The 26,092-nt window shown below is 40.9% G+C and overlaps 1 protein-coding gene across 2 annotated transcripts in view; it reads left to right on the top strand.

Annotated features, from left to right (window-relative positions):
• The window catches only part of SCAF4 (SR-related CTD associated factor 4), a 129,659-nt gene that overhangs the window by 87,599 nt on the left and 15,968 nt on the right, over nucleotides 1–26,092 (top strand). For both annotated transcript variants that reach the window (XM_069760837.1, XM_069760839.1), the window contains exons 18-19: nucleotides 1,183–1,269; nucleotides 1,650–1,814. In XM_069760837.1, the coding sequence (XP_069616938.1) occupies nucleotides 1,183–1,269; nucleotides 1,650–1,814 (252 nt within the window). The remainder of the gene's footprint in view (nucleotides 1–1,182; nucleotides 1,270–1,649; nucleotides 1,815–26,092) is intronic.

Raw genomic sequence — 26,092 nt, 5'->3', positions numbered from 1 at the left:
TTCCAAGCGATCTGTAGCATCGCTTGGAAAACGGACTGACAGGTTGGTCACACTTGTCAAACATAGTGTTTGACAAGTGTGACCAACTTTTTACTATAGATGCTGCCTATGCAGCATCAATAGTAAAAGATAGAATGTATAATAAAAAAAATGGTTCGACTCACCTGCAAACAGCCGATCTCCTCAGCGGCGTCCGTTCCTATAGATGATGTGTGTGTGCAGGACCTTCGATGATGTCGCGGTCACGCGACCAATCACAAGACGGCGACGTCATCGCAGGTCCTTCACACACACCATCTATAGGAATGGAAGCGGCAGCGTGCACCGCTAAGAGGCGGGAAGACTCCGGGGCCATCGAAGGTGAGTGTATCACTATTTTTTATTTTCATTCTTTTTTTTTTTTTTTTTTTTACTAATTATATGGTGCCCAGTCCGTGGAGGAGAGTCTCCTCTCCTCCACCCTGGGTACCAACCGCACATAATCTACTTACTTCCCGCATGGTGTTCACAGCCCTATGCGGAAAGTAAGCAGATCAATGCATTCCTAGGTGTGCGTAATCCCCGCAATTCCACAAATTTAATGAACATGTTGCTTTTTTTTTTACGCAATGCGATTTTTTTTTCGCGGAAATTTGCACAAGAAATGCGGAATACACTGTAAATAGGAGGCATATATAACCGTTTTTTTCGCGTTTTTATCGCGAAAAAACGCAAAAAATACTGAACTTGTGCACATGGCCTTAGGCAGAGTGTTTACCTATGAAGACAACTGCTGGTGGCTTTGGGGGGCATGGAGTACCTGGCGTTCGCATTGAAGGGGGTTTCCTATCCTTTTATATTAAGAATAGGTCATCAATATCTGTGGAGCGGCACCCCGCCGATCAGCTGGTGCCGACGCCGGCTGAAGGTTCAGTTGACAAAGCTGAGCTTATCCAGTCGCTGCCACGAACAGCTAACCAGCTGAGGTGCTGGATGTCGCATCCCCACCGATTTGATATCGATGACCTATCCAAAGGACAGGCCATGAATATAAAAGTCCCTGACAACCCCGTTAAAGGCAAATCCATTAAACAGATGACCATTAGTTTTGATTTTGTTCATATAAACTTTAATTTTTAACAAAATAAATAAAACCAAAGTGTCTTTTTCTGTGATGTTTCTAACACTGTATCTGCCCTCCAGGCTTTCTACCTCCTATGGGGATGCCTCCTCCCATGGCTCCAGTATCTCTTCCTCCACCTTTATCTGGATTAGGCATGCCGCCAACCTGTAAGTGACTTTCTTTCTGGAACTTTGTGGTTTATATTTGTTCTACAATTAGTTAAATGGCGGCTCATAGATGGGTAATTCTAATGAATCTGTACAGGAGCTGGGCAATGTTATTTTATTAATTAGGGAAGACGAGCGCTAGAAAGCTGGACCCCAATGTTAGCAGAATCCACGTAGAATAATTTGTGTAAATTTATCATTTTACATCTTGTATTACACACATGCACTTAGTTTCATTTGTTTTAATAACTATGTAGACTGCAATCTCGTAAACTAGAACAGACGCGGGGTATATTGCATTATTTTTAGTGGTTTTGCCTAACTTTCTGTGAACGAGGGTCTCGTACTGGGAGCTTTGTGAATAACACTTGGTTTCTTAGCTGCTGCAGGTCCTTCATCAAATGATTCAGACATATCGCAAGGACATCCTATGTCTCTCGGAACTGGACGAGAAAATATTGAGTCTGATGATAATGGAAATGGATTTGGGCCTGCTCCTCAAGGAGGGCCAAATAATGCTCCTGGGCCAATGAACCCACATCACGGTAAGGCTTTCTTTAATACATTTTTAGAAGTATTTTCCTGTCCTTTTAATTTGAGGTTTGTTTTATATTGTTCAGTTCGGGGTCTTGGTGTGAGAATGGTTTTAGAGGCTTTTAAGTGTCCTTTCATATCGCGATAACTACGTCCTTTGTTCTTTACAAGGACACATTGGTTGTTCGTGTAGTTTATGAAGGGAAAATATAGTTTACGGTTTGAGCATTTCTCTGATAAAAAAAATTGATTTAACTCGTGCACAATAGTTTGATAAAATATCAGTGCTGTACAAATGTGGTTTGGACAGAGTTTAGCTGTTAGGTTCTTTCTGGAAAAATACAACTCTAGTTCCTGGGTGAAAGGTTTAGGAATACGCTATGGAGTCGATTCATCAAAACTGCCGATGTTCACCCTCACTCTATGCCAGTCTTGCTGCAGCACACAATTTCATTAAGAGATGTATTATGACACTTAATTCTGCCAACCTTCTGTCGTGCGCCTCTGTGCAGAGGAAATGCTACTCCATTTTTTTTTTTTTTTTTTTTGCGCTTTTGAAATGCAAAACGCCAGTATTTTTTATTAATTTGACGGGGGGGTTAAACTGCACCTCCGGCTTTGCCCCTTTTAGCGAATCTAACGCAAAGTGGTGCAAAAAAACTTCAAAATTACTATTTATCTAGTGCCTTGATTATTGCATATATCAGTATGAACCAAAAGGCAAATAAAGTGAACTACAAATCCTTAATAAAGGTTAGTTTAAAATAACATGCAAAATATAAAAGCATAAGTGTCTCACAACAGACGGACATGTCAGTAGACTGGATCAAAGGAGTGTGTATAAAATATGGTAGTGATGGCACATAAATACATAGATGTAGAGAGGTTATCATACATGTATGTGATATATGTAAAGTGCTGTGGAATATGATAGCGCTGTATAAGCAAAACATGATAAATACAGTATATTAAATTTAACACCATTGTGTAGGATAATAGTAAATAGCATAGAGAAGTTACTCGATGATAACTGCAATAATGGATAGTATCATGGCTGAAAACAAGTTGCCCGGGTCACTGATTGAAGTTGGGTCCCTTGTCCTTACACCCGAATTGTTTCCTCCCGCTTCCTCAGGCGGTCAGGTACTTCAAGGCTCATCATAAATTGGTTACAGGGGTTAGTCCTGCTCCACTCACTCCTGCGTCAAGAGGTGAGCGGGACAGGTGACGGCAAGTCCGCCGGTGCCCGCCTGAATGCAAAGTGTCGCGCACCCATCATGTACTAATGCGGTCATTGTCCCACTCGCCTCTCCACGCCGAAGGGAGCAGAGGGCTAATCCTTTAAAGAATGAGCCATTCTAAAGGTTATAGACTTCAGTGAAGAACAGATATTGCAAGGTAACAGTCAATGGGAAATTTTCGGAAAGTTTAGCAATCAAATGTTAAGCTGCTGAAAGCTGAAAGTTAGCAGGATAGATGTCTGCTTAGTATGAACTATGATTCGCGCCCAAAATCTTGGCACAAAAGCATCATTCACAGATTCTAGTCATTGCGATGACACCCACTTTCTCTAATATTTACATGTTTATTGGGGTTTTCTGCTGCTTTGTCATTCAGTTCTTAAGAGCCTTATTTATTTATTTTTACCATTACTTGGGATTGTATTTTGCGGCTTTAATAATGATTTTAGAGCTTGAACTGTCATGTTTACATGCTGTAAATGATCTCATCAAGAGTTCTGACTATTATTCACATAGTGTAATGCCACTTGGAGACCAGAGTTCATAGCAAAGTGCACATCCACCTAATGAGCAGAGTACTAGTGGTCACAGTGGTCGGCCACTAACCCCACTGCCAGGTTTCTGCATAGTGATCATTTGTTTACTACAGAGCAGTCTATAAGCGGTCAAAGGAGTGGAGTCTGTACAATGGCATGAAAGGAGAGCTGAGGAGACTCTTGGAGTACTAGGAAATGGGTAATTTTAGCTGCCAGAGGGGGAAGGAGACGCTCTCCAGGCTGTATTAGCAGTAGTAGTGGAAGCACATGGAGGGTATTTTTCTTGTTCTTCAGGACCTCTGTATGAAGATGACTTATTGGAAAACATTTTATGGAATCTGCAAAACCTACTCTTCAACATAGTGCTTGGAAAAGCACCATCTACAGTTTGTGATCACTTTGACAACCAACTTCACTAATAGTTATAGGACACGCCACATTGCCTTTACATCTAGTTTTAGTTGTCTTCAAAAGACCTAGTCTCCGCACTTTCTTTACCTATGAGCAGTGACCAGGGTACCTTTACACCCTCTATAGCGAATTGTATGTGTTGATTAAGGATTTTAATTAAGGGTCCAGTCCTGTTACCCATATGTAGGCATATTTCTTTGTCAGCTTTTAATTTTTAACCTGGTTTTTTTTTTTTTTTTTTTTTTTTTTTTTTTTACTTCTAATTTTAAATACACATTTACATGGTGATATGGTTTGTTAAATCAAGACATATTTCTGAACTTTTGTTTTCGTAGGCTTTTTTTGTATTTAAACTCATTTTTGAAAATCTATACCTACTTGATACGGTGGAAATAAAGTCTTTCCATACACATGTAGACTGTTAAAGGAAAATGCTCTTTAAAAGCCATTGAATCATCAAGTGTTATCAAAGGTTTAATATTCAGGTTTTACACAGATGTATTGCATATACGACACTTCCCTCATTTAACTTTTTCTAATCTGTCTTTCACTTTGACACAGAGTAAGCCACAAACCCATTTAGGAAAGATTCATTGTAACCCAAAAGCATTGATTTTTATAGCAGCCGTCATCTGCTGCACCATATTCAGAATACATATTGACTGCATTTTATTGGGATCGGTCAGCATGATTTCACACCCGCAAACTATTTCCCTGCACATGTAGCTCTTTCAAAGACAAGTCAAGCACTACCTTTAGGCTTCTTTTACTCATACCGTGTTTTTGCGGCCCTTTTTTGGGGGGGCAGTATTGCCGCAATTTTCAAGGTATGCCGCAATAACGGACCGCAAAAAACTTGTGGATCGACGTTTTTCCAGGTTCCCAATACTATAGCAAAAGTATTGTGAAAAAAAATACGGTGGTCTGCAAAACTGGAAGTGACGGCGCACCGCAAAAACAACCTTCCGTTGTTTTTGTGGCCCCAATTGATTTACAATGGGGCCGTGTCCGTAAGCCGTGAAAAACATTGAGCAGGCTCGGTCTTTTTACACGGCCATAAATACGGCCCTCACGGCGTGCCGTGGAATTATTGCTGCCCCATAAAAGCCTTACATGGCTAGTCCAATCCTCAGTTAGGGTACCATCACACAGTGGCATTTTGATCGCTACGACGGCACGATCCGTGACGCTCCAGCATCGTAACAATATCGCTCCAGCGTCGTAGACTGCTGTCACACTTTGCAATGTACGACGCTGGAGCGATAATTTCATGACGTATGTGCGATGTAGAAGCCGTTGGTTACTATGCGCGCATCGTATACAATATCGTGCACACCTTTGTTACACCATGCGATCATGCCGCCACAGCGGGACACTAGACGACGAAAGAAAGTTTCAAACGATCTGCTACGACGTACGATTCTCAGCGGGGTCCCTGATTGCAGGAGCGTGTCAGACACAGCGAGATCGCTGGAACGTCACGGACATATCGCTGGAACGTCACAAATTGTGCCGTCGTAGCGATCAAAATGCCACTGTGTGACGGTACCCTTACTGAGAAATCATTGTTTACATTGATATGCAAATTAGGCTTAGGAACTGTGTAGATATGAAGCCTCTGTCACGCCAGCTCTATTCCCTGCCCACCACCACTGACTCCTGCTTGACTGATGACTTTCACCTGAAGTCACACAGCATACAGGGTATCTGTCAAGAAGGAGGCGGTGGCACTGGGCAAGGAATAGAGCTGGAGTGACAGACTTCAGATCTACAAGTAGTTCTTCAGCCTCATTTGCATATCTGAAGCCTGTGTCACTCCAGCTCCATTCCTCACCCAGCACCACTGCCTCTATGCTGTGACTTCAGGTGAAAGCCTTCAGTCAAGCAGGAGGCGTTGGCACTGGGCAGGGAATAGGGCTGGAGTGACAGAGGCTTCAGATCTACAAGTAGCGCCCCAACCTCATTTGCATGTCAATGCAAATGTTGATTTCTCAGTAACAGAGGTGCGAACTTGGCACGTAAAGATATTGCTGGAATTGTCTTTATAAGAGCTCCATGCGTATATGAATTGGGATGTGAAATCCTGCTGACAATTTTGATATTTTGACGATTTATCACGTTTTCAGGCAGTGCTGATAATTTTAATTATTGTGGATCAGAACGGAGTTCACACGTTTCTAGCGGGTTGAAATAATCCAAATAAAGGATTATGTCAATGATGACTTGCCTTCTGCCATCTTGCAAGATAACGCTTGTGCCTAAAGGAAAACTCTAATTGATTTATACCAGAAACGTGCTGCTTCCATTACCTAATAAAGAAATAAACAGGAGGCTTGTCTACATATAAAATAAATGAACCATGTTCCTTATGATATTGCTTCTACTCGAGAGGTAGGCGTTGACTTTGCCCGCGTAGTTTACATCTAACCTCCTCCACAGACAGTTTTTCTATCCAGGGCATTTGTAAAGCTGCAAGGGGATGCTGTGTCCTGAAGGACCATGCCTTGGCACAATGGTAATTTGCACGTTGTTTGTACACTTTACACTGCAGGCAGAGGGGATATATGTAGGGGTGGGGAATATTTCATAACCATTTCCTATACCTGGACATAGTTGTTGAGCTCACTGATTACAACCGTAGATTTAACATTTATCGGTCTATTCAAATTTTTCAATTTTTTTTGTTATTTTTTTTTTTTTTTTTTTTTCTCATCCATACCTCCTATTTTATTTTTGATATTTACAATAAAAGGGGGCAGACTTATAAAACCGGTTATTTAAAACAAATTGTTCATTGTATGGAGAGCAATGATAGGCACCACACACACAACCAGTATTTGTGACATGCCTCAAAATGTGCAATGGACAACATCCTTCTAGCGCCTCCAGCGTCCGTATGTGAAGGAAGAGGATGCACACGGCGCCCCATGGCTGTGGTTCTGCTCCCACGGAGTCACGCTGGCCCGGGGTTACTTGAGTGTCAGCACAATCGTCAATATATGAACTCTTGAGACCTTGGTCTCCGCGGGTGTCAACTGTTCAGACAGTATTGTACGTTCGTGAGAACATAGGCTGTACGCTCCTGAGAGGAAAGGTAAGATTATCCTTGCAGAGCTCATTGCATGTTTAAGACCCCAGTCCATTATCTACCAATAATAGCAAACCATTTTAGTGTATGGCATCATACAACACTGAAGGAATAATCTTTACAAGCAGGGTACACATTGCATATTCCATTGGAAATGTCATTATATCGCAGAGAAGCGTGCACAGGGATGTCTCACGATTATACAGGTCAGGATAACGTTGCCATTTAAACGTAGCTGAAGAGAGGGAGGGAAGGTCAGTGAAGAGTTCCGACATTACTTACCGGTACATGGCGCCCACTGGCGCTCAGCGTATGCATGCGCCTAATGACCTGAGTGCTAGTGGTCACACATGCTCAGTGATACGGTTTACTGAAGAGTAGCCAATAGAAATGGCTTCCTGCTTATCAGGAAAGGAGCAGAGCTTTCTGCATAACATGGTAGTAAAGCTGAGAAGACTCCTGCACTAGAGCCAAGAAAGGACTATTTTGTCAGCTGCCAGAGGGCGTAGGAGACCCTCGGCTGTATCGAGGAAAGCATGGAAGCAAAACAGAAGGGTATTTTATTCTAGGAACACTGCTAATTGCTGTATTTCATTAACCCTGCTGTTGTCTTCGGTCTGGGGAGACCGATTTTTAACTTTGGTATTTTTTTGGGGTGTTCAAGATGCGGTTCTGAAACTTGTGGTTGATTGACTTAAATGAGGATGGGTCAGTCGGCCACGGGTTTCAGAGCCGCATCTTGAATATTTTAAAGAATATTGAAGTTCAAGGTCGGTCGTTTTTGACCGAAGACAACAGCAGGGTTAACTAAAATGATGGATGCTGTACAGCAAGTTGTTGCATTTTCTGTCTATTTCTAGTGCATTACACACTTGAGAATCAGGATTTAATGTAGAATAAAACGTGATTTTAGTAAAAACACAAATACAGGTACTTCTTCCCTCCGTACAGCATTGGCTCCGGTGTCCGTGCTTTTTTCCTTTCCACGTTTAAATATTTCACCTATGCAGTTTCTTTATATTTTCCATACCTTGGGACAATAGGATTTTATCACTGTTGAGGATGTAATTTTATACCATGTAATGTATTAAATTTTTTTAAATAAAAGTTGGTTCTAAGTTTGTGTGTTGTGTAATGATTCTCAGGTATGACCGGTTTAGAACAGAATGTAATTTTCTTACACATGAGACCACTTTCATAGAAGTGAGGACAGTGTCAGTCAGTATACACTTATTTTTGCATTTGTGTGGCACCAATTTCCAAATGATCAGTATTTCCTAAACTCCAGTTCTCACGGCCACGAACAATTTGCGTTTTCAGGTGAGAATTGCTAGTGTCTTGATGATAGTTCTATCATCTGTGCAGAGTAAATTCTGAAAACATGACCTGTTAGGGGCTGTGATCAGAATAGAGCAAATATGTTTGGAATCGGTCGCCGAATATGAATTTTCCATATCGGTACCTTAATCGTGCAGAATTTGTTTGATCGATTCCGAACATTAGTCTATTTCAATTCCCATTGGCTCCAATTAAAAATATTCACCGCCAAAAGTAATCGAAACCGAATTTTGAAAAATTTGCTCAACTCTAACCGTGAGGACTGGAGTTTTTGAAACACTGCGTTATATTAATGCCGGGATAGGGAACCACGGACCGCTCTTCTTGCTCTGTCAAGCCCGCACTGTTCACTACTGAACGCTGAGACGCACCCAATGGGATTATGTCCTGACACCAATGCCAGCGTCAGGATGTACCTTGTGGGCGCAGTTATCGCGCAATTTGTACGGCCCCGAAAGATGGTATAAATATCCACAGGGCCCTTGGCATAAAAAGATTAAAGGGTTATTGTCCTCTTTTTATAGATAATTTGCAGCGTTCTCGATATTAATCTCTTGTTTACAGCTCGTTGCCTTTGATACCGACCACTGCAGCCACCTAATATATTAGTACTGCACTGAAGATGGCCGGGATAGAGAACAGCAAGCTCCAGCAATCCAGACAAATACTACGTAGTGTTTACAAGCTCAGTAGAGAAGCGCTTATATGCACTGTGTGCATGGTTGGCACTGCTAGACTACAGCGGTGGTCGGTCACCTAGGCAACGAGTTGCTATGCAAAAGAAGTGTTTAAATCTCAAGGAGTTCAGGTTTTTACACCATCCAGCATTCTTTATAGATGGGAAACACAGGACACCTTCTCCCTCTAATAATTCTCACTATTTTCTGTTGGTAGAACATGTTAAGGTTGGTAAGTACAATGTCAGTATATTGTAAACTAAAAATTTCTGATTCGTGGAATGTTTTGACATTAAAAAAGGTTAATCTGCAAAGCTGCGGCCTTTACATGCCGTTCAGGCCACGTGGAAAGCTGAATGACTATCGTTCATGTCCACCAGTGTACCACCCGCAGAAATTGTCACTTAAAAGTAAAACATGAAATATGATATTATTGGGTTTAAACTGTGAACACTGGATGTTAAAACCATGGAACCTCTAAAAGGAAAGTCCGTCATATTCCCACCATTCTATTGGGAGCGTGTCACAATCATGTGGGTGGATTACACTGCCCCAAATCCTTCAGCACCACATAGAAGACTTCATTTCGGACACAATAACTTAATTAGTTCTTTGAATGTTAAGAGTTCCATTCAGAAAGGGGTTTTTCAGGACCGCAACATTGATGGTTTGTCATTAGAATAGGTGTTTTGCAGTCACCCCTTAGAGGGGTTGTCCACTTCTTTAATATTTATGTCCTGTCTTTAGGATAGGTCATCAATATATATCATGGGTGCCTGACCCCCTACCAATCTTTAATATTGATGACATGTCCATAGTATCAGCGTTCTGGAAGGTGGACCCCAACTGATCTGATATGAAAGGTGGTGTTTCGTTTATTTTTTGTAATATTTAAATGTATATAAAGAATCTAGATAATACAATTAGGAAAGTGTCCTGATAGTCACACTGGTCCTGGCAGATCCACACCTGACTTGGTGCAAACACAGGATAGTGTTGGCAATGTGTAACGGGGTCGGCTGACTGTATTTTTGTAATGACTCAGGCAGAATTGGACCTGTCCTGACTGGATCAGATATCTGGTGATCAGGGCATTTCTGTTAATTGAAATACCCCTTTAATATACTTCAATCTCCAACATGCTGTCCTAATAATGCAGAAACTGTAATGCTATTAGCAAATACCTCCAATTAGAAATGTAGTGTAGTTCTTCTGATAAGCTATGTCTCTCTTACCCCATGTGCAGGGCATTGCAGTAGCTTAACTGTCCATGATTATGACCACTGTCACTGGTTGTAACCATGGATATCTAAGCTACTGCAATGCCCTGCACATGGGGTAAGCGGCACGGCTTATCTAAAGAAATATACTACATTTCTAATTGGAGGTACTTGCTAATATTGTTATTACTACACCAACTACATATTGGGATAAGATCATGGAGATGGGAATACCCATTTACACTTTTATTTTGCACCCTTTTTTTTTTTTCTTCAAAGTTGCAACCCCTTTATAAAATGGTCAACATCTTTCAACTTTTGCATATTAGATTGCCATTGTAGCCACTATCAAAAGTAGTAGCATACTTTCATTGCCAAAAAAGATGGTTTTATTTTTTATTTACATTCAATTGACTGCCTGTTGTAAAGACTCATCTGTCTACAGTTGAACACCGACCATTGCATGAAGTTTTCGTCCTAACTTCACGAGCCTAATGCCTCTTCGGCTCTGTCACAGGTTGTCCTAACTGTACAGTGTCATGATACCTGTCCAGCAACTTTCTTACTGTTTGTTTTTATCAGTCATTCATTTAAAGGACTTGTCAGGGACTGTTGTTTTTACCATGGGTCAAAGAACTAACATACAGGTGGTTGGTAACTCCCTGCTTGTTCAGACCCGCTGACGACACGTCCTCTGTTGTCGGTCATGCTGCAGGGAGCCGTCAATCAAAATAATGTCGGCAGTCATGCCCCATGAATAGAGCATCTTTCTTTTCCGGGCTGTATTGTCGGCTGGAGCAGTAGGTGACTGCTCAGATCTGCTGCTGGGTAGGACAGGCAAGTAGTCGGCAACTACCTGCCTGTTAGTTCTTAGGCCCATAGTAAAAAAAAAAAAAAATATTTACAGACCACAAAAATGCAATTGGCTGGGTTTTTTTCTTCTTCGTAATTTAGACGTATTCCCATCTCCAAGATCATATGCCAGTATGTACTAGGTGTAATAGCAAATTCCTCCAATTAGAAATGTTGTATCATCCTTGTGATTCGCTATGTTGTTTTCCTCATGTGCAGGGCATTGCAGTAGTTTAGGTATCCATGGTTACGACCACTAAGAAGAATTAACTAGCTGTCACTAGTGGTCGTAACTATGGATATCTAAACTACTGCAATGCCCCACACATGAGATAAGTGACCATAGTGAGTATGAAGAACTATACTACATTTCTAATGAAACCTGGATTACAATGAGTGAAACCAATTGTTGGGGAAATCCTGGGTTACGGCTCCATTTGAAACGGCCACTGTAACCCAGCTTTGCCACTGGTTTGTTGTGGTTATCAGGTTAGACATGGCTGTGCTCACTCAGTTCATTATGGGTACCAAAGACAAGTCAGGTCTGCATAAAGCTGGCAGCAGGAGGATAGGGAGAACATCAAATTACCACTGGGAGGATAGAAATGTGGAAAATAGAACAAGTACATGCAGTATAAGGATATGCTGCATCTGTCAGATTGTCCTAGGAACGGCAGGTACACATTAGATTACATGCTCAGTAAAGGTCTTGGGAGCTGCATTTACTTTAATTTTACAATGACCTATTGTATAATTTACAGCGTTAGGGATTGGTTCTTGCCTTAGGATGTTTTCTAAAACTGTTAAACATTACAGCATTGAATGTCATGTCGTCTTGTTAGACTGGTGTACACAGTGTTTGGTAGAAGACACTTTGGCCATGCATTTAGATTACATTTCGGAAGAATTACTTGCAATATGTCAAGCTGTGCCCCATTTGTTAATCTACCATATCTGAATGCAACTTTTTCCATTTATTTTTAAAGTTATGATTACTGTAATGTGTAAATTGTGTTGGGCCGTTTCGCAGGGATCAAAACAACCAATGCAAGCATTTAAAAAATATACATGCTTGAGAATATGTATTATTATTATTACTATTACTACTACTTAACAGGATTTATTGGGGCATTAAAAGTGACCTGTACAACTTGGCTTTCTCCCATCCTGCTTTATTAGCTCTGCAGCACCCATGGTCTTTTCAGACAACTGATAGTTTGGAAGGGAGTGGTGGTGCCAGGAGTGGTACAACCACAGTCTAATATTGACTTGCGGTACTTAATATAGGATATAACGTCATCAATATCAGACTCCCAGAAAACACACAATGTTCCTTCCTGGTATATTCTTTATATTATCCCTCCTGGAAGTAAATTCACATCATGGCTGCTTAAAAAAAAATATATATATTTATTATACCTGTAATCACCGAAGACTTTGCATCTTGTGCTGGTTTGTGCATTGGGTGTCCAGACAGAAGGCCTCTCCATCTAGCAGAATATCTTAGTTCGTTAAACACTTTATGAATGGATCCTTTCACTAATACAGTTAAGGCCACTTTTTGGGCAGGCATAAGCTAGGTTGTTGGCTAAGAAATAGTGATGACCGAGTGCACTCGTTGCTTGGGTTTTCCAGAGCACGCTCGGGTGATCTCCGAGTATTTATGACTGCTCGGAGATTTAGTTTTCATCGCCGCAGCTGAATGATTTACAGCTACTAGACAGCTTGATTACATGTGGGGATTCCCAAGCAACCAGGCAACCCCCACATGTACTCAGCCTGGCTAATAGCTGTGAATCATTCAGCTGAGGAGATGAAAACTAAATCACTGAGCACTAACAAATACTCGGAGATCACCTGAGCAACGAGTATACTCACTCATCACTACTAAAGAAGTAAAACACATGAACACTAACTGGTAACCATAGTGGACAAAAATTACCAATTCGAAGCATACTTTGATGGCACAACTTTTTTTTTTTTTTTTTAAATACATTTATGGTGTCATTGGAAAGCTAATGTTATAGAGTATACTGCAATGAAACATGAAATGGAACAGCTAAAGGGAATCTTAGCTGTAAGAGGTAGAAACAGCGATCCTGATTCCAGCGATGCGTCACTTAGTTTACATAGTTACATAGGTTGAAAAAAGGTTAGGTTCATCAAGTTCAACTTTTCTCCACCAGTTTGGGTGGACCAGTTGTGATAGAATCAGATTTCTCTGTTGCTGATTTAGCAGAGCTCTGAATGCTGAGTTTTGTGTAACCCCACCCACACCCCTGATTGGCAGCTTGCTGTGTATAACCCCACCCACCCAACTGATTGGCAGCTTTCTGGGTACTTTATATAGTGACAAAGCTGCTAATCATTGCTGGGGGGAGTGGTTGGACTAGCAGCCTTAAAGGGAACCTGTCACCCTGTTTTTTCAATATGGGCTAAAAATAGCGTTAAATAGGGCCTGAGCTGTGCTTTACAATAGTGTCTTTATTGTCCCCTGATTCTCCACCTTTGCTGCCAAAATACTTTTGTAAAGTCGCCGTTTTCGCCTGTCAATCATGCTGGCCCGGTCAAATGGGCGTTGTGAAATCACTATTTCTCCCCCACCTCTTGCTTTTCCCTAAGAAATTTCTTCCCGGCGTTGGTGTTTGGTTTCGCGCCTGCGCAGTAAAGTCTAATCTTGCGCCTGTACATTATGCTTTGCCCAACTGTGGGCATAGCATACAGCACATCACTGCGCTGTAACCTGTGTGCCCCGGAAGTCCAGAACACAATTTGCATATGATGACTTCCAGGGCACAGAGGTTACTGTGGAAAACCGCACATGCGCAATGATGTATTGTATGCTTTGCCAACAGTTGGCCAATACATACTTCGCATGCGCAAGAGCCAAATGCACTGCGCAACTGCAAAAAAAAGCGCGATCTGTGCTATTCACAGATCGAGTTACGTCAGACCCGCCGAGGAGCTGGGAGAGAAGCAGCGATTTCACAACGCCCATTTGACCGGACCAGCGTGATTGACAAGCGAAAACGGCGACTTTACTAAGGTATTTTGGCAGCAAAGGTGGGGAATCGAGGGCCAATAAAGACACTATTGTAAAGCACAGCTCAGGCCCTATTTAACGCTATTTTTTAGCTCATACTGAAAAATGAGGACACCCGAGCGTGCTCAGGAAATCTTGAGTAACGAGTATATTCGCTCATCACTATTAGTGGCACATCCCTGTAATTGGGGTCTCTGCCCCTATATTATTCAGCCCTCAGATTACATAGCAAAAAGACTGCTGACAAATCCACTTTAATGTTAAACCTGTCTGGTTTTATAGTGACTCCCTTCTACCTCCAAGAATATTATTGCTTCCTCTGGGGCCAGTTAATTACATATATTTGTTGTACATTTGTTGTAAATATCTTTTCAATAACTGGTGTTCTTATCAGTCAAATCTAAAAGTATATTTTGGCTACAAATGTGTCTGGTAAAGACTTGCTGCAGGTCTCATCATTTTAAACATTAAATATACCCACCAAGGGGGGCACAAAGTGTAGCAAAAGAAAAGGTAATCAATCGGGGAGAAAATGGTCAGTGGATTGTGAAGTTTACATGGATAGACTCCAGAAATGCTTCATTGAAATTCACTGCTGGATTCAACCAATAAGAAGGTTATCAAGGGATGTCCTCTGCTTGCCACCCCTGGTAAGTAGGAAAAATAATGTACCACAGTGATCAATGGAATCTGAATCTCCAATTGCAGGAGGCAAAGGAAATCTTGGTTGGTTTTGTTTTGTTTGTTTTTTGTACCCTTAGAATTTTTACATGGAGGTCTGTACACAACCATTATAAAAGGGTGTCCCATCACCAGGGAATAGCTGCCAATGGGAAGAGCATACATACGCACAGATTTTACAATGGTAGCACGGATACCTGAATAATGCTACACAGGTTTGCAGATGCTTATCATTGAGGACACAATTACACCGATACTCGAATCTATTGACAAAGTAAATGACCAGTTTAAAGGGAATTCTGAGACCTGTGTGTGTGAATATACAGTGGTTTGTGAAGAATTCAACCCCCTTGGCATTTTTTGTGCTTTGCTAGATCACAACCTGGAATTTCACATTGTTTTTTTTTTTTTTTTGGTAAATAACATGCCTACAATGGAACATTTTGGTTTTTTTTTATTGTGAAGCAAACAACAAATAGGACAAAATAACTGACCACTTCAGTGTGCACAACTATTCACTCCCTAAAGTCAGTACTGTGTAGAGCCTACTTTTGTGGCAATTACAGCTGCAAGTTGCTTTGGATAAGTCTCTGAGCTTTCCACATTTTGCCACTGAGATTTTTGCCCATTCCTCAAGGCAAAACTGCTCCAGCTCCTTCACGTTGGATGGTTTCTAGTGAGCCTGCTGGAATAAGGCGTTATCAGAGCACGCTCGTGTGTTGAGTATCTTTGGTGTACTATGTTTGAGTCGCTGTGGCTGCATGTCTCACGGCTGTTCGACAGCCACAACACACGAAGCCACAGCAACTCAATTGCATAACGGTCTGAGATTTTACTAGGCCACTCCAAAACATCTGCGCATTTTCCCTTAAACTACTTGTGTTGCTTTAGCAGTACGCTTTGGGTAAGTGTCTTATTGGAAGGTGAACCTCTGTGCAAACTTCCTCTCGACTACGACCATTTTCCTTGTCAGTACCGCCGAAAAGCATCCCCACAGCATGATGCTGCCACCACAGTTTCATTGTGTGGATGATGTTCTTGGGGTGATGAGCTGTGCTGGTTTGGCATAGCGTTCAGTTTTGGTCTCCTCTGACCACACCACCTTCATACATTTGGGGAGACTCCCACATGTCTTTGGCAAACTCATAATGAGCCTTACAATTTTTGTGTGTAGGTAAAGGTTTTTTTTTTTTCTGCCCACTCTTCCATAAAGGCCTATGAAGTGTACGACTTATTGTGGTCGTATGGACAGTCAATGCTTGGGAGCTCTGCAGCTCCTTCACGGTTACCTTTGGTCTCTGTGCTGCCTCTCTGACTGATTCCCTCCTTGCCTAGGCAGATAGTTTTGGTGGGCGGCCCTCTCTTAGCAAGTTTGTTGTGCCATGTTCTTTCCATTCGATAATGTATTTGGTGGAGCTCTGGGGGAGCATCAGAGATTGGAATATTTTATTGTAACAACAAGCTTGTCACTCACTTGTTTGGCGATCTCCTTGGTCTTCATGGTGTTGTTTGGAGATCTCCTTGGTCTTCATGGTGTTGTTTGGTTAGTGGTGCCTCTTGTTAATGGTGTTGCAACCTCTGTGGCCTTTTAGAAAAGGTAAAGTGTATGTACTGACAGACTTGACACTTCGATTGCACACAGGGGACGTCCGGTCACTAAGTATGTAACTTATCAAGGTAATTGCTTGCACCAGAAACTTTAGGGGCTACATAGCAAACGGGGTGAATACATATGCACATGACAATTTTTAGTTGTTTGATCTCATGGATTTAATTTAGGCCTATATTTTTCTCACGGCACTTCATCAACATACACTATTTAGTGCTGATACGTCACACAAATCGGATTACAACAATATTTATACACAGATTGTAATATAGCAAAATGGGTAAAATGTCAAGGGGGTGAATAGTTGCGCAAACCACTGTAAGCAATTTGTATTTGCATAGCCCATGCCGTTATGAAAGCCATTACATCAGGGCGGAGCTATGTATTTTTCCTTTTTTTTAAATAAATACCGTAATACTTTTGATGATACTAATAATACTTATCCAAAACCTAAATTAGGCTTTGGTAATACATTTTCTTTAATAACATAAATGTTTTAATAACTCAAATGTGAATCCCCTCCTTTTAAATCTGTCATGCTGTTCCATAGCTGTTTTTTGTAGTCTTTATTGAGGGGCCTTTCCTCACAGAAAACCTAAAGAACATAAAATAAGCACTTAATAAAAAGGACCACATCTCTAGATTCATATGCGAACGGTCATCAAAAAGTGAAATTATATTGCACAGAATATTAAGAATATTTGTGGTTTTGCACATTTTTCGCTGCTTTTAAAGTATGAGATGGGAAAAGATGGTGAAATTAACTATGAAAATAATCTCTAAGCCAGATTCCCACGTAGAAGGTAGCTTAAAAAGAGGAAAAAATTGCTCCAGACGGAAATATTACGCTTGCATACAATTTGTCAAATATATTGCAGCACTTTGATAAACTGCAACACAATCAAAACTGACTACTAAAATTTCTCTGACTGATTCCCCACAATGTCTTAGTGACAGCGTCACACAAACAAGAAGGAAACCTCAGAATTTATCCTCGACTTGTAGGCTTGAAACCGTAAATTTTTAATCTATGCCTTCTAGTATGGAGAATAAGAATGGTTTTCTTGTTAATAATAATAAATGACAAGTTACATGGAATCTCTTCCAACAACCCTACATATCCTTTTGCACAGCTTCTCTCTACGGTACTGAAGCTGCATTCATGTACTAAGCAAGTATCACAAATTGTACAATCTGTCAAGTAAAATGGGAGAACAGAAAAGTGAAAATGTGCGGAAGATGAAGTGGAACAGACACATGCTCGGTATCAATGGGTAATTTTAATTTTTGCATGATCAAATTGTCACTGGTCATAAACATTAGGATTTCTAAGGGTCACTGGTTGTTACACTGAAGTTTGTTTTCAGGGGTTCTTGGACTAAAACGGCTTCTCATCCCAGTGCCCCATCTGTCGACCAAACTGCTCTTTTAGGAATATTTAACCTTGCCAGCAATGCAACAGATTCTGATCCAACGCCATCTTGTTTTTGGTCTTTCTCCGATTTCTTCTGCTACTAATTCCTTAGCACAACATCACGTTAGTGGGGGATTGTACTGTATCTGTAATTTGACCCTCTGCCTATTTTCTTGTTCACGCATTGATAATATTGATAAAATCAGAAATGACTCCAGAGCGCAGAACAGATGTGAATATTCCAATTAGAACTTTTCTTTGCAGGTTCCACTCCTGATTTGTCCTGCAAACACTGAGGAAATGCTGCCCAAGGGAAAAAAGTCCATAAATTTGTTTTTTTTTTCAATATTCCATATTATCTTAAAACACAAAAAAAATAGTTTTGACATGGACTAACATTAGGTGATCACTTATAAATGTACAGCATCCACATGGACATAGGCATTAAAAGACAATGACTTTCTATAGGAGAACTTTTCTACAGGCATACACTAATCTGGACAAAGGTCATGATGGAGAGGAGGTGTGCTTTGCCATAACCTATTCTAAATGGTGCATCCTTTGTTACTTCCTGTAAAATTACTGAACAGCTCTATATACAGTAAGGGGAAGAGGTGAGCTGTGACATCACCCGCTGTCATAACACTTCTTTGCACCAGTCTCAATCACAAAATTACAATGGCATCTACTGTGTAAAGTCCTCTATACAAAACTAGTATTAGGCTGCGTGTCCAGTGAAAAAATTGTAAAATATGGGGTTCAAATTACATTTTTATTTTACTCTTCTGATATCGTTGGATTAGGTTTTTGTTAATTTTCTTTTAAGTTGATGTGTGACCAACCGGAGTTTGAGACAAGTCGACAAGCTTTTTTTTTTTTGCTTGGAGGTGTCCAGAATTTGCCCCGATGTCAGGTGGGATGAAACAGGTTGGCTTTCTTACATTTTGGATCCCTTGGTCACAGAGGATGATCTACCGCCAGGGCTGTTTCACAGAAGCTTATTATTTATGAGCGACCGTTCTTGGAAAAGGTGTTATCCTCCATTCACGGGAGCGAAGAGTGCCTTCGGCGTTCTCGAAAAATGTTTGAGTCCCCATAGGTGCATGTCTCGCGGCTGTTCGACAGGGGCAACACATGCATGGATTGTCTGTTAGGCAAGGCTTAGCCAACTCACCACATTACAAACAATTGCATTCTCTGCCAAATATGCACGTTATAGGGAGGTGGGATAAATCGCTGTCTGCCGAGTCAATAGCTATCTCCACTTTCTGCTGTGGGACATCCAAAAGGAAGTTCTGGCTCCTATTTGTGATACAGATTCATCCCAATTTACATGGCTAGAAAGTGTGTCACCAAAAACTAAATAGTGTTGCTGTGCAATTGTGGATCTGATAACTAGTCATAGATACAGCAAGAAAATTAACAGGTATGAAACAAACTTTTTAGAATCGTCATGCACAAAAAAAAGTAAAAATCTGCATGGTAGGTCAACTTACATGCAGAAATTATTTGCATGTAGATGGTACTGTATATTACACTGCCAAATGTCTGCATACAGTGGGTACGGAAAGTATTCATACCCCTTTAAATTTTTTACTTTTTTTTTTTTAAATTTACCAAATGGCTGCAATGAAACAATGTTAATTTTTCACATTAATGTAGACTCTGCACCGCATCTTGACTGAAAAAAAAAACAAATGTAATTTTTTTTTAAACAAATTTATGAAAAAAAAACCTGAAATATCACATGGTCCTAAGTATTCAGACCCTGTGCTCAGTGTTGAGTAGAAGCACCTTCTGAGCTAGTACAGCCATGAGTCTTCTTGGGAATGATGCAACAAGTTTTTCACCCCTGGATTTTGGGATCCTCTGCCATTTTTCCTTGCAGATCCTCTCCAGCTCCATCAGGTTGGATGGTGAACGTTGGTGGACGCCATTTTCAGGTCTCTCCAGAGATGCTCAATTGGGTTTAGGTCAGGGCTCTGGCTGGGCCGGTCAAGAATGATCGCAGAGTTGTTCTGAAGTCACTCCTTTATTTTAGCTGTGTGCTTAGTGTCATTGTCTTGTTGGACGTGAACCTTTGGCCAAGTCTGAGGTCCAGAGCACTCTGGAAGAGGTCTTCATCCAGGATATCTCTGTATTTGGCCGCATTCATGTTTCCTTCAATGACAATCAGTCGTCCTGTCCCTGCAGCTGAAAAACACCCCATAGCATGATGCTGCCACCACCATGTTTCCCTGTTGGGATTGTATTGGGCAGGTGATGAGCAGTGCCTGGTTTTCTCCACACAAACCGCTTAGAATGATCACCAAAAAGGTCTATCTTCGTCTCATCAAACCAGAGAATCTTAATTCTCAGTCTTGGAGTCCTTCATGTGTTTTTTTTTTTTAGCAAACTCTATGCGGGCTTTCATATGTCTTGCACTGAGGAGAGGCTTCCGTCGGGCCACTTTGCCGTAAAGGCCTGACTGGTGGAGGGCTGCAGTGATAGTTGACCTTGTGGAACTTTCTCCCATCGCCCTACTGCATCTCTGGAGCTCAGTCACAGTGATCTTAGGGTTCTTCTTTACCTCTCTCACCAAGTCTCTTCTCCCATGATTACTCAGTTTGGCTGGACGGCCAGGTCTAGGAAGACTTCTGGTGGTCCCAAACGTCTTCCATTTAAGGATTATGGAGGTCACTGAGCTCTTAGGAACCTTGAGTACTGCAGAAATTTTGTAACCATGGCCAGATCTGTGCCTTGTCACAATTCTGTCTCTGAGCTCCTTGGCCAGTTCCTTTGACCTCATGATTCTCATTTGGTCTGACATGCACTGTGAGCTGTGAGGTCTTATATAGACAGGTGTGCGCCTTTCCAAATCAAGTCCTATCAGTTTAATTAAACACAGCTGGACTCCAATGAAGGAGTAGAACCATCTCAAGGAGGATCACAAGGAAATGGACAGAATGTGAGCAAAGAGTCTGAAGACTTATGACCATGTGATATTTCAGTTTTTCTTTTTTAATAAATTTGCAACAATTTCTACATTTATTTTTTTTAATTTTTCAGTCATGATGTGGTGCAGAGTGTACATCAATGTGAAAATTTTTTTTAACTTTTTTGAATTTACCAAATGGCTGCAGTGAAGCAAAGAGTGAAAAATGTAATGGGGTCTGAATACTTTCTATAACCACTGTATGTGCAGTGAATTCATATTCTGTAAATGATCATTTTTTTATGGTTTTCATACTTTATACATTGCATATGGTCAGAAATTTTTTATTTATTTTTTTGCAATGTATATGTAAATTCTGCATGGCTTCAAATAATGACGTGATATGTTGGCAATAGTGAATCCGTTCATGTATCACTTTCTTTATTTTGTGAATAACCCTATATAAAAATGTGGTATTACAATGTATTAATTTTTGCCATTATAGCTCATTTTTAAATCTGACCCATTTTGCACAAATCACACCTTTTTTTTAAAGGTAACCCTCTAGGCCCTATATAACCTCCAGTTGGGTATTGAAACCGTCCTGCAATAATCTGTTCCTGGTCAATCATGTGCAGTCTCGGCTGGTTTCCTGCCAACACCATGTTGCTCTTCCTCCAGCACAGACATTGAGCTTCTACTAGTAGAATAACACTCTATGTTCCTGCACAGGTCTCTTCTTGACCTTTATCTTCAGCCATCTGCATCAGTATAAGGCCGGTTTCACACGTCAGTGGCTCCGGTACGTGTAGTGACAGTTTCCTCACGTACCGGAGACACTGACTCATGTAGACCCATTAAAGTAAATGTGTCTCTGCACATGTCAGCATGTTTTCACAGACCGTGTGTCCGTTGCAAAACACGCAGACATGGCAGTGTTCGTGGGAGCGCACGGATTACACGGACCCATTAAAGTCAATGGGTCCGTGTAAACACGTACAGCACACGGATGCTGTCCGTGTGCGTTTTTCGTGTCATAGGGTTAAAATTGTAAAAATTGATGCAGGACACGGACACACACTTACAGCACACAGACCCTAAAAACGTACTCACGGACATCACACCGATCCCATACGGATGGCCTACGTGAGCACACAGACACGGATAACTCCGGTACCGGAATTATCTGGACGTGTGAGACTGGCCTAAAGCAAACTAAGGCCTCTAGCGTTTGGAGCTAAAACATCAACAATTAGCACATCATAAAAGGTTCCAGGTGCATTAAAAATTTTAATTAAGGGAAAAAAAAACGTTTTTGGACATGCATAGAACTGACCTTAAACATCTGAATAGAGTTACAGACCTGACTTAGAGAAACCATCTAAAAACCAAACACACCCAATTGATTGGGTAAATACAAAAACACGTAAGAGTGGAACTGTTGACTAAAACAAAGCATCAGCCAAGTTCATTAAATGATATAATGTACAGGAGCAGATGTAGAAATAAAAATTCATTAAGATTATCTTAGTGGGGTAAGTCAGGAACACTAAGGAGTGGGGCTCTGCAGCACTGAAAAGAAGCAAGGTGCTGCTGGAAAATGAAGTCAGCTGTGTAAGAGCAGAAACGGCCAATCATCTATTTGAAACTTCACAGAAGACCCTATAGAGATGAAAAAAACACAAAGGTACAGGAAATAAATGCTATGTTGGGCTTAGTCTATGTAATAACTAAGTATGCATTTATTGCACTTTATCAAAAATAATGTGATTCTGAGAATAACCTTTTAACATGGAGGTTATTGATGCGATGCTATCTAGTAAAAGCAATTACCTTTTTTTTTCCACTTTTTTAAAGATCAATAGCCTTAGGAGATCACTGCATAATAAAAGTGTTACGATTACTAAGAGTTGGAAAGATTTGTTCTCCAATATAGAATCTCAGTTTAATTTACTAGATAGAAGCTTGTGAGGAATAATTTGCTTTTTAAAAATGTAGCTATTTACGACCTAAAACATCCCATTGGTGGCCAAATTGAAACTTTGATGGTTCAGAAAACTTATTATTGTTTAGGAGTGAAGGAAGATGGCGTAACATAGTAAGGCCCAAAAAAGCCATTTGTCCATCCAGTTCAGCCTATATTCCATCATAATAAATCCCCAGATCTACGTCCTTCTACAGAACCTAATAATTGTATGATACAATATTGTTCTGCTCCAGGAAGGTGGATTACAAAGATGGGAGTGTGCAAACTCTTAGCTCATAAACAATAAGGCAGTGGTCATATATTAAGATTTGGGGGATGGGGGGATTTTTCTTTTTACAAATTTTTATATATATATATATATATATATATATATATATATATATATATGTGTGTGTGTGTATATGTGTGTGTGTGTGTGTGTGTGTGTATATATATATATATATATATTTATTATTTTTTATAATTTTTGCATTCTTGTGAGCAGAAAATACAGGTTATGTTTTGATGCAAGAGTAGGGTTTAGCTATAGTAATTAGGGTGGGGGCTTTTAAAATTGCTGAATTTTGGGTGCCAGTGTGGTGAAGTTTTTTTTTTTTTTTTTTGTCAGACCGAATAAGAACTCCCATAAATATCAATAGAAAAACCCAAAAAGTGATGTGCTGATAATTGGTTCCGGCACTTATGATTTAAGACATATTGTAGAGGGGCAATCTGTTAATCCATCAAAGGTGTGTGTGTCTATATACACACACTGCAAATTGGCTGTACATTACTCTGAATTTGTGAGCATAGTCAGCTGTCAACAGTAGGTTGTGTTGAACATGATGGTTACCAGCCCACATGGTAACAATGGCCGATGACTGAGCAGAAGGAATGAAAACGTGGATAAAACAACTTGCTGAGTTTGAAGAAGCAAGAAGATATGAAGTGAGCTATGACTTTGAAATCTATCACGCTATAAAACCTAAATATTCCATGTACATTCAAATGAAGCCTCAAATTCGTCCTCACTATAGATGGAAATGTGTTTTTGTACAAGGTCATGGTCTTGTGACACACTAACTGAAAATATTTGGGTGCAGGCATTCATGGACTAAGGGTATGTGCACACGTTGCGGATTTTGCTGCGGATCTGCAGCGTTTCCGCAGCTGCAGGTCCGCAGCAGTTTCCCATGAGTTTACAGTACAATATAAACCTTTGGGAAACCAAAATCGCTGTGCACATGCTGTGGAAAAAAGGCGCGGAAACACAACGTTTTATTTTCCGCAGCATGTCAATTCTTTGTGCGGAATCCGCAGCGTTTTTACACCTGCTTCAATAGAAAACTACAGCGGAATCCGCAATAGAAAACGCGGATTTATCAAATCCGTTGTGGAAAAATCCGCAGAGGAGCTTTCTACGTGTGCACATACCCTAAAGGCCCCGTCACACATAGCGACGCTGCAGCGATACCGACAACGATCCGGATCGCTGCAGCGTCGCTGTTTGGTCGCTGGAGAGCTGTCACACAGACAGCTCTCCAGCGACCAACGATCCCGAGGTCCCCGGTAACCAGGGTAAACATCGGGTAACTAAGCGCAGGGCCGCGCTTAGTAACCCGATGTTTACCCTGGTTACCATCGTTAAAGTAAAAAAAAAAACAAACGCTACATACTTACCTATCGCTGTCTGTCCTCGGTGCTCTGCTTCTCTGGTCTGGCTGTGAGCACAGCGGCCGGAAAGCAGAGCGGTGACGTCACCGCTCTGCTTTCCGGCTGACCGGCACACGCCGATTCAGCGATGTCAGCGGGACCTCAACGATCAAAAAATGGCCCAGGCCATTCCGACACGACCAGCGATCTCACAGCAGGGGCCTGATCGCTGGTACGTGTCACACATAGCGAGATCGCTACTGAGATCGCTGTTGCGTCACAAAACTTGTGACTCAGCGAGATCGCTGCTATGTGTGACGGGGCCTTTAGAGTATGCTTGACCTGCCTTATAACTGATTTTCTTATCAGGCAGTATAAGAACAGTGATTCATTTATTTATCAATGGTGTAGCCTCACTAAGGCTCATTCACTCAGTTGTGACCAGATACGGGTGACCAGGTGTAGAAACCAAGCCCTAGGTCTCGTCCCTGGCACTAAAAAGTTACTAAATATTTCTTAGCTACCATTTCTGCTGCTTTCTTGCCTCCCACTGTGCCGTTGACAGAGCAGTGGCATGTCTGAACCTTGCCCTTCCTATGCTGTGGAGATGTGGTTGTGACTTGCAGCTGCTCCCTATGCCACTAAAGTGGACATCATGGTTGACAAAGGGCTGGACCTCCAGCTTCCATAGAGAAAAGAACAAAGGGCACCAAGTAGAGTGATTTGTACATAAATGTGTAGTCATATTGTAGCGCTAAAATGGATTGTCACTTTAAGGACTAAACAACACCGCCATCAAGAGCTTTACCCAAAAAAAATACACCTGACTTGTAAATTAATGGCTAGGAAAATTCTGCATTGCATACGACTGACATTAAAATAAAAGGCATACAGTTACCATCACATTTGGATTCAGCGGTGCTTGAAGCCTTTACATTTGGCTGGATATATCCCTGAAATAAGGTCAAATAATTGATATTGGTTTAACTTTTAAAGCGTAAAGGCAATGGAAAAAAACAGTTTAATGGTAAACTGGTTCTGTTCGTTTTGTTAAAAGCCAGTGAGGAGAACAAATGTGAAGCCCCTAGAGATCACACGTTGATAATGTATGAAATTGACATGCTGTTACTAGATAATTACTTTCATGTAGTTGGCATCCAAAATGAGTAATCAAATTTCCTACAATCAAATCGTTGTAGGAGAAATGTCACAAAACTGTAATCTAGCAACACATTTTTTTTTCTAAAGATATAATGTGGTCAAGATCCGGTTTGAAATGAGACAACTTTTTAATTTGGTAACATTTTTATTCGTACCCTTTCTTTATTCGTAAACTATTTGCTGTGACATAAACCTTGGATTCCTAAAGCGCACAAAGCCTTCAAAAGTGGACAATAAACAAATGTAGAAAGGAAAGGGAAATTATTCCCATGGTCAGTTGCATTAGGACTGCAATCAAATCAATGTAAACATAATTTGGCAATAACTCATAGAAATTCACAATGATACGCAATTTTCTGGCATCTGAAATCATATAGGTTTGTGACTCCCAGTACAGAAAACTCTAGCCGTGTCTTACGCCCATTATAGCTGTAACTGAGCAAAACTATAAAGAAAGCCAGAAGAAAGTGAAAAGCAGGTAAGCG

This window comes from Ranitomeya imitator, chromosome 3, assembly GCF_032444005.1.
Source record: "Ranitomeya imitator isolate aRanImi1 chromosome 3, aRanImi1.pri, whole genome shotgun sequence".
Lineage (NCBI taxonomy): Eukaryota > Metazoa > Chordata > Amphibia > Anura > Dendrobatidae > Ranitomeya > Ranitomeya imitator.
Note: the sequence above shows the minus strand (reverse complement) of the source record. Positions and strands in the feature narration are given on the sequence as shown.